The sequence below is a fragment of the Semicossyphus pulcher genome, unplaced genomic scaffold (assembly GCF_022749685.1).
Source record: "Semicossyphus pulcher isolate SPU_LCO1_2020_fin unplaced genomic scaffold, fSemPul1.0.p SCAF_20, whole genome shotgun sequence".
Taxonomy (NCBI): Eukaryota; Metazoa; Chordata; class Actinopteri; order Labriformes; family Labridae; genus Semicossyphus; species Semicossyphus pulcher.
Window position 1 is genome coordinate 9632361 of NW_027211694.1, and position 10217 is coordinate 9642577.

At 41.4% G+C, this 10217-nt stretch overlaps 1 protein-coding gene across 1 annotated transcript in view; it reads left to right on the forward strand.

Annotated features, from left to right (window-relative positions):
- The window catches only part of plxna4 (plexin A4), a 208559-nt gene extending 202099 nt beyond the window's left edge, over positions 1-6460 (forward strand). Inside the window, exons 30-31 of the mRNA XM_069670686.1 lie at positions 977-1127; positions 2703-6460. Coding sequence (XP_069526787.1) covers positions 977-1127; positions 2703-2798 — 247 coding nt within the window. The 3' untranslated portion in view covers positions 2799-6460. The remainder of the gene's footprint in view (positions 1-976; positions 1128-2702) is intronic.
- Positions 6461-10217: the final 3757 nt, after the last annotated feature.

Consider the following 10217-nt stretch of genomic DNA (forward strand, 5'->3'; position numbering starts at 1 on the left):
CCCTTAATCTATACTGCATACATATGCATGGCTGGAGTTGCATAAGCACGCCTTGATGCCTAAAAACTTTCTTTGTGTTGCAGTTTGACATTCACAAGTGAGTTTTAGATCAGCTGTCTGCAATGTAAAGCTCTCTTGATTAAAATCAAATCTCACCTGTCAGGCGTAGAGGAGACAGACTGTTAACCCTTCTTGTAAACATATCTGCTAAAAGTTCATTATTTCTGGCACTACAGAGCGCAGTTAAGCTAATCCTTTGCTAGTGTAATAATTAGGAAATAACCCCTGTTGTTTCCTTCAAAGTAAAAGACTTAAGTGTGTTTATGCTAACTTCTTCCTAAAACAAGCACACCTGGTCTCTGCACTAACAATCCCCTGCTAGGCGCTCCCCACCACTGCCCTCCAGCACCGAACAGGTGTTGATGTGTGTGCGTGACCTCTGTGCAAAGGCTATAAGCAACACCCACCTGTCTTTTCCTTTGCTCAGTTTGCTCTGAAGACTCGCTTCCTGGCAAATGCATCTCTCCCTCACACATGCCCAGAGTTATCCAGCCAAACACCCGGCCTGTCCTCAAGCGGCTGCAGCTACAGGAATTTAATATGTAAATACGCAGCTTTAATTAACATAGTTGATAGGGGCAACACAGCTGCTGCTGACAGTGACTGATTACCCTTACTTCAACGCAGGGTGTGTATTTGTTTCTGTTGTGCTGTTCAAGGTTGAAATCGAAGGCCTGTCAGTGTCTACTATGACTCCATATCACTCATGTTACCCTGCGACACACTTGTTGCCTTTATGCTACACGCTTTAGTTAGATATCCTCAAAGACCTGCTGTAAACACTGCAAGGAGTAATGAGCTGTAAGGACAGCAGCAGCACTATCTACATTCAAACACAGCACCTGGTTTTTATTACAGTGTTCCCCACAGCAAACATGACTCCAACATGCGTCTTTGCTTTGTGTTATTCCTCCAGGTACTACTCAGACATTAACAAGATGCCAGCGATCAGCGACCAGGACATGAACGCCTACTTGGCAGAACAGTCACGGATGCACATGAATGAGTTCAACAGCATGAGCTCTCTTAGTGAGATTTACTCCTACGTGGGCAAATACGCTGAGGAGGTATGTGATCCTGACACTTACACACGCTACACTTCCTGACAACACGTCTGCAGCATCACTATATAAGATTTAGTACAATTTAAACCTAATGCAAGAGAATAGTCCACTGAAAATAGGTCTTAAAGTGGCTTATTTATTAAAGTAAAAGTTAAATTTTAATATCCACAAATAATGTATGACTTTTCATGCAGGGCCAAATTACTCTTTATGTGAATTAAAGTAATGCTAGTTATTAAAGTTAATTAATCTGATAACAAACATTCAGTAACAACTTTAAATGTCCCTGATCCCAGGATCAATAGAGTATCTATGGATAACTTTCAATATGTATTCATGTTTAAAGTTAGATAGAGTGTTTTTTAGTGTTCAGTACAAATTTAAATCCAGTTCAGTGAAGAATAATTGATTTGAGAGACAACCGACAAAAATTATCAGACGGCAAACTTAAAGCTAAGAACCCAAAAGCATTTAATTTCTTTAACGATAATCAATGATCTGAGCTAGGATGTGTTAGGTGAGCGAGTAGGAATGACAGAATATTACAATACAGTACAGTATAAATAGTATAAATGTGTTATAAACTAAAAAGTTTAAAGTAGAGCAACAATAAACAGAAAAATAGTCAATAAAATTAATATAATAATGGGACTAATCTCATAATATTATAGACGTATGAGCTAATTGATTAAGATACAATTATATGATAGGAACATAATATATATATATACATATATATATATGTATATATATATATACATTTATACTCCTTAAATAAGATAATAAAGCGATACATTTCACAAGATTGTAGATTATAATTAAACTTGTTAAGAGGTTATAGATTAAGCACATTAAAAAGTCTTTTACGTTTCTTAGTAGCGTTACAAACACGATCGTTTAGTCTAACTAACTCATTCTGTCGCAGGTAACTTTAAGTTTAATGTAGTAAATACATGATTCTTATATTTACAGCTATAGTCTTGGATCATCTGTAAATATTAGTTCACTTCTGAGTAGTGGCAGGGTGCTTGTAGCTCACCAGGTTAGGTGTTGAGTTATCACACCAGGGACTTGGGTTCAAACCCCACCTGGAGCAACTTCTTACCAGCATTCACCTTGGATCCAATTCCTGTTAAAGACATAGTGTTTAAGACCAGTGCATGAAGACGTATGTATCAATGTTAAAAAAAGCAAGCTTAAGTTTAACTGTGACAGCAGCAGTAATACAATAAACTAAATAAAAATGTTTGCAACCCTATAAAATGGATTATAAGAAATGTATACGGCTTTAAAAAGGGCTAAGCAGCTTAATAAGTTAAAATGAGTTTATATTAAATGTCTAACAGCGTTTTTACTAACATAATAAAATTAATAAGCACCTTTCACTATTAACCAACACTTACAAGAATCTTAATGAGGTTTTACTCTCAATATATCAGAAAATACACAACACATTGGACCATTTTGATTATTTACCATGAAACACCAGATTTGAGGGGACTGACTGCAGCTTTGTCATGTTAACTACTTTAACTAAAGTGTGTGTGTGTGTGTGTTTACCTCTGTGCCCTGCGGCAGATTGTGTGCTCACTGGAGCAGGACGACGGAGCCAGGAAACAGAGGCTGGCCTTCAAGCTGGAGCAGGTGGTGGCCTTCATGAGTCTGGAGAGCTGAGGACTGCACTTCCCAGGGCGCACTGGGAAAAGACCCCATCAGAAACCGAGCCGTGCCTGAGCGAAGACCTGTCCCCATCTTTTTCATCATGTGACTTCCTCCCTCCGCCTTTCAAAGATGATGACTTCTTCCTTGACCTTTTTTCTGCTTCCTCTTCCCCGAGAGATATTTTCTTTTCCTCATCCACTCTGCTGCATAGACTAGTTTACCAGAAACGATCTGACGGGTGGTTCAGGGCTGTGGTTGGCGTCTCCTTCAGTGCAATGTGGGAGATCCCTCAGCTCCACCACAGGGAGAGCTCCAAGGGATGACTGCTCGAAAGCAGCCATATTGGCTAACTTCGGTCCCCCTGCTGGACGAGAAGAGGGGAGAAACATTTTTATGTTGCCTTCAAGAATTTACACTGATAGGTGATTCTTTAACAACCACGATGCTGGTGTCCATTTTGTTGAGAACTTTTTGAAAATAGGATAGTTAAAATAAAACCATCTCTAGAGTCCTGTTTATTGTAGTTCTATATTCAATATAAGGAATCAAGAGGAAACATCACAACTGATGACTGCAAGCCAAATGAACACCTCTGAAGAAAATTAATGCAAGGATGGTTTGCCAAGTTTACACTGTACCTACAAGCAAAGCATACATATCTGCGAAATTTGGGGCGAGTCCAGGCAAACCTAGAATGTTCTTTCAATGTAGCTGGAGTTGTATTTAAGAAACAGACTGATGGGGGAAGGGAAGGATTAGTGCTTCTCTGAACTTTTCCTTTATTCAAACGTGACTGACACTAAAACTTTACAAACCAGAGCATCCCCCAATCTATACCCCCCTCGCAACATTCGCACATTCTCCCCCCGCCCAGCTTACATTTACGTCGAAGAAAATGCTCATGATTTCTGCTTCCATCCGGCTTACGTGGCTACTGCAAAATTAACCTATTAGACAAAACCCGGGAGGGCACTGACCCAAAGTGGATCCTCTGTAAGAAGCACACAACCAACTGTGGAAGACAGTGTTCTGGCTGCTCATCCAAACACCAGGAGCGGTCTTCTTTTTCTGGCTCTCGCCTCTTCCAATCTTGTGCCGCCACTGCGACGGTCTATCAAAGCACACACACCCGCACAGATACACACACGATCAGCAGTTGCCTAAGATCCCGACTGCCCAGATATCTACAGTAAAAAGGAAGAGCTGACTGAAATGTACTGGGTAAGGAACTGCTTGATCCTTTTAAAATAACAAGATTGATTCAATACAGCACAGCCGGAGACGGCTGACTGCTCCCCAAAGGGGTCTGTTGTGAGAGTAGCACTTCTTTCCCAGGATGTTCTTATTTAAAGACTTTTGTGTGGAGAAATCAAACAAGATGGACTAAGTCGGTCAGCCAAAAACCAAAGGAGCTTGAAATTTTCAAAACGGTCAAAAATGTATTTGTAAAGTGCCACTGAGGAACTAACAAAAAAAGGACTATGTAGAAGACAACCACTTCTAGGACAAAAAAAATATTGTGACTGGAACTTTAAGAAACCTGTGTGATTTTTCTGACCTCAGTGTGTCGAGGAGAGGGGCTCTGCGGGCGAGGTGATCCCATCCTCTTTCTCTTTCCATCGTCCCGGTTCTCTCCGGCTCTCGGCACACCGTTCACCCCTGTGTCCGGCTCCTGACTTTCTTTCTGTTTTGCACAAGCGTTGGAGATGGTAGCTAGTTGCATACGGCAAAACCCCAACTCTTGAGTGTGTAACTGTTGAGGCGCTCTTGTCTGTATTAGTGTAGTTGTCCTCAGTGGCGGCAGGGGGCGGCCTTCTCCAAGCCTCAAAAAAAAAGAAGAAGAAAAAAAGAAAAAATCTGATAAAGCGGAGCAGGAGCAGAACAAGACGTGAGCATCACGGCAGGATCAACACAAAACGATGGACATTAAAGTAGATACGACTTGTTGGAGAGAGCGATTGAAAGAGAGATGATGGAGGCGCCCTCCGTACCTTTTGACCTCTGCCCTTTCTTTTGCCTTGACAACGTGCCCCATGTGGTGATGTGAATGTGTGAAGACCGCCCTAGGTCCACCTTGGGTCCTTTATTGGCTTTTTAAGCGCATGTAAAACGTAAACAATTTAAGAAACTTATTTAAAAAAAAGTGAAAAATAAGAAAATTAAGCCTTGCAATGATGATGTGGATGTGTTCTTTTATCTTTCTTTTGCTTGGAAGAATCGAGATGGAAACAGTGGATTGTTCATGTAATAAAAACTATAACTTTCGTTTAAGGTGGAACCTTTATCCAGTTCAAGTCCTCCTGCAGAACCTCATGCCCATTTTTGTGACGTGTTAGATGCTTAAGAAAACAGATACTATATACCCTTGCATGTTGACCTATTTGGATGGTATGAAACTGCCTTGCTCAAAGATATTTATATACTTCTACTACTACTAGGGACTTTGAAGTTACAAGCCAACTGTTCATTTAAGATTATGGATCTCACAAGAAGACAAATCATTTCAAGTTAACGTGTCCTCTATTAGCGGCCATCAGTGTTGAGGGAGAGCTGTCTCCTCTGTGGTTTCAGTTTTGGTACATTGAAGATGCAAGTTGAGCCTTGCTCTGTCTTCGCTGCTATTACATCTTGTGTTGAAGTTTCTAACGCATCCTTTCCTGATATTCTTTAACTCATCGTCGGTCGAGCCCAGACTTTTGTTCAGTGATATTTTCAGTCCTGATTTTCTGAAGAACGGCAAACAAAGGTTCATGCCATAAAAGCAACAACAGACTGCATCAGTCTGCACCACATGTTACAATCCTTTTCAGTTTCATCATGTAGATAAAGAACTTTGTAACCGGAGAGGCACATTAGGGCTTGATAGTAGACTTATGTTTAAGACTGAGTTTGGCAAGTGACTGTTTCTGTTTTAGCCTTTAAGTCAAATGTACGTGAGATATCCACCATTGTCCATTAACTACCTTCTGCAGCTATATGAATGTCTGTTGTTTCAGCTTGGAGGGGTACATTCACAAGGTGTTTGCTGGACATGTTATATAAACATATCAAATCGATTCTTACCTGTTATTGGATTAAGAGAGACAAAGGACTGAATACAAGGCTGGTGTCAATATTGTAAAAAAAACTAACTACTGAAACACCTCTAGACAATTTCTAAGAGCCTCTTTCATTCATGTAGCCGATGTGTACTCCGTCTAGATGCCCAAAGTTTTCCCCTCACAGCCGCGTGTTAATAAATAACACCCGGTGAGAGTCCTGGACTGTCATTGTGAATCTGCCCCCCAGTGTAACATCCTGTCTTTCATTTTCTCCTTGCCCCCGTCCCTTCTCCCGCAACAGAGGTTGTCTGCTCGCAGCCGCCTCGTGTTGCCAAGAGCACAGATAAAGTTTCCACCTTCAAACGTTTTGTAGGAACTAAAAATGTCCTCCTAGCTCAGTGTTATAGCAGGTGTTACAGAAACATGCTAGAAAAGACTTTTACTAGACCATATTTGAAAGATAAAGAGTATCTTATTGAGAGATAAAAACGAACCTGGGGGATATAAGGCGAGCTTCTCTAACTTTGTTATAATTAATTGTATACCTGTGTATGTAAATATAATGCATTCCTATTTTGCAGTCAAGAACAAAATACTATTTGTAATATAGAATAAACTTTATTATGAAACCAAGCCTTCATGATTGTTTCTGCTCTTTGTGCACGTTAGCAGACTGCATGCCTGCAGGGTTACACTATGAAGCAGGATTTGCGGTTGTCAAGGTAACTTCAGGGTTTACTCCGAGTTTTAAGTACAACGAAGGGCAGATCGCCATGGTAACCTATGCTGGTCCGGAGCAGGTTAAGTCCGAGACAAGAGATAATCCTGAACTAAACACCACCCACTGAAGTTTGAATGTTAGCTGTTACATATAAAATTGTATAATTCAGTGTTGTCAAGTTTCTGTCTAACTATCAAGTATGTACGCAGCGCAAACTGGGAATCATGATTGGATGACTCAAAAATCTCCCCGGTATGCGACTGTCATGATTGGATGACTGGCTGCCAGTCAAACTCCTCACTATGGCAACAAGTAACATCAAAGCCCCCAAAGAGAAGCCTCATCAGTCGTACTCGTTACTACTCAGTACGGTCTCAGAGCAGACCATCATCATGGCTGCGTCTGTGCCAAGATCATACAGATACAATTCACTGTCTTATTTTTGAACAGGTTATAGAAATGGGCCAATAATATCATTATGAGACAGGCTGCTAACACCTTGTCTTTTCTCTTTATATAGACCGGATACTACAGGTGAGAGGGCTGGATCTTGGGTGGAAAAAAACTTGACTTGGGACTTGACTTGACCTAACCTGTGACTTGACTTGACTTGCACAACAAAAAATGACTTGAGACTTACTTGGTACTTGAGCGAAGATGACTTGGTCACAACACTGCCGATCAGGTCTCTTGATTCAGGAGCTCTGCGAGAAGATGCTGAGAGGGAGGAGGGAGAGAGAGAGAGAGGCCGGTTAAACACTTCCGCTTCACCGTCTGACTTTATGAAATATATTCATGACAGATATTCATCGAGCTTTACTGATATATATACACAACATCACAGCACCGCAGCCTGAAGTACTTTTGTACTTGTAAGCATTCTTACTGTTTAAATTGTGTTTTTTTATTTATTTGCTCCATAGTTTGATACGGCTGAGGGAATAAATCTGTCATTAACGCATCGAGTTGATAACCAGCGTCGTGTTTAGCGTGATTGGGTATGTTGAACTTGCTTCGTAGTATAGGCCCCTGTTGGAGACTAACCTTTGAATCATGCTGACAAAACAAGCTTACATTGAATAATATATTGAAATGTGATGGTCTGAATCTTAAAAATACTACAGGCCAGATTTAAACTATGACATGCCCTTTATCCCGCAGGGAAACACTCAGCTTCCTGCAGGATGCACACTTGATAAATATTTAAACACCCATTCAACCTCACAGACCTCTGCACGTGCTGTGGGTGGAGCCACGCTTGCTAAAGTAACCCTAATCCATATATCATACAGAAGTAAGTTATTCTGACCTAACAGGTGCAACAGCATCAACACCGGACACTTGGAGAGGTGTCAGTAAAGCAGGCTCTACACTCGGCAATCAGAAGCTTTACAGTCAATGTTGCAGCCATATTTTCCAGCTGGTATGAGACACACCTTTTATGCACCGTTAGATAAAACTCAAAGCAATAACCTGCGACAATCGCTCTGAATTCTTTGAATGCATTTGCACATAAAGACTTCACTGTGTGCTGTCAAGTAGCTCTACTTCTCCCTTCTGTCACAGTGACAGGTGCTACGTCAGTCAGACCGGGTGTTCAGGGATTTTAAGGCCATGTCAGGTCTCCCTTTGTCTGCTTCAAGGGTTGACAAAAAAAAAGAGAGTAGCCATTTCTCCTATGCTCTAAAGTCTGAGACGTCTAATTATTCTTCATGCTGTTGACTGTATGCATGTCAAGAGTCAGGACGCACAAGAACAAATAATGTACTGCTTTTAGTAGCAGGACAAGACTTCCACAATGAAAGTAAAACCCTCTGATTTTAAGACACATAATGGCCCCAATCATTTTAGACTTAAGTATCCAAATTATTCAAATGATGGTTTTATCCAATTAATTCAGAGTCTATGGTCTGATTTTCCACAGTGCCACTGGGGAAGATAAAGAATCCAAGGTTTGGAATAAATCTTTGTACGGGGGAAGTCGTGCTCAGCGTGCACACACTGATAGTCCAATTCTGAATAGGAGACGCTTGAGGAGTGGATCTCTAAACGATGTGTAAAAAAGCATCCTACAGTCACGCTGTCTATAAATCTTGCTCTGTGAGAACAGGGGCAGTAGCCGAGCATGCAAATAGGATGTGTCCAAACCTCTGTCATCGCAGTTGATTTTGGCTCACAAAGCAGCTTCTCTACCCAGAGACAAAGCAATCGCACAATTGGCCAAACATCTCTCCAAGTTGGCGTCGGAGTGAACAAAGCTGGGCTCAAATATCTGCAACTACAGACTAACACTTGAAGACTGGGGTTAGCTGTGAGAACCAGCTGATAACATTAGATGTAGGTATATGGAGCCACGTGTGAAAGTAGGTGTGCAGCTACTTTCCATCTCTTAAAGGGAAGGTTTAACTGGATCCAACAGGGCTGAGAGAGTAAATCCTACAGATGTACAGTTAATGCATCCTCCCGACATCGACAACTTTTCTGTTCCATCTTCCAAGTTGGATGTTGTAGTTACAAACTGGCGGATGCATTTTCATAATTAAAGAGGAAGTCTGGCTCACAGGGCCTGGACCTCTCATTGTGTTTGGCTCCAACTCCGCCGGATGCTCCTCCAAGTGATGCAAATACTGTTTAATTCCTCATCTGAATGAGAGGAAGATGAGCTCCATGGGGTGAATCTATGGATCTTATTTGACCTGTAAGGGGCAGGTTACAAAAGTGTGTGGTGTTCTCTGACATAAATGAGCCCTGATCAGTACAATGAAGATGCCAGGTACAGTGTTGGTATAAATTAGGGGTTGACTGAAATATGATCTGATCCGTTACACCCCTACTGAATGCACCGTGTTGCAGTCATACAGTTATATAACGTTTATTTACGCAGTAATAGTTATATCTTGGAGTAACGTTGGTGCCAGTGCAACGTATTTAGTATTTCAAACGTCACATTACTCGCCCGTATGTGTTGGTGTCTTTATATATATATGTAAACCGATGGTCATAAATAAGCTTGAAAACTATAGCGAACGTCAGCAACTTCTTCATGGTCAGTCAGTCTTGGCGTGGGCTGAACACGAGACCTAATAATCGCTGAGCAATCTGGCTGTGCCATATCATACTGTTCTCGCGCAGCCTACAGCCTTCATGAGAATTTAGTGCCCAGGAAGGGCACTACTTCAGTCTTGTGGCTACAAGAGGTCGGACCTCCAAGAACATTTTTAGAAGCACTCGCCTGCGCTTTAAATCAATACGAGTATGAGAGATGCCTGTCTGTCCGTGTAAACCGGGGGTGCTACGCTGAGAGCAGAGAGCGTGTTGGGCGAGAGCAGACTTCAGTGTTTATTAGATATTAGTAAAAGGATTGAAGACAAGAAGAACAATTGCATTTTAATGCACAGAGAGCGGCCATCGTCGTTACGTGCTGCTTCAGAAAACACCGGAAAACACCGGCGGCAGCGACGTGATGCCTGCACAGTGAGCAGGTTTATGGGCTTAATGAATAAACACATTAATGAATTACCTTTATAGGGCCTAAATTTCGCTTTTCTTCCCTATTTCTCTAAAGATTAACATCTAATTGACATTTCTTTAGCCATATCACCAGCCCTAGTAGTTAATATGATGGAAGTTCATTGGAAAACAAGGGAAGCACTTCAGTTTAAATGAATA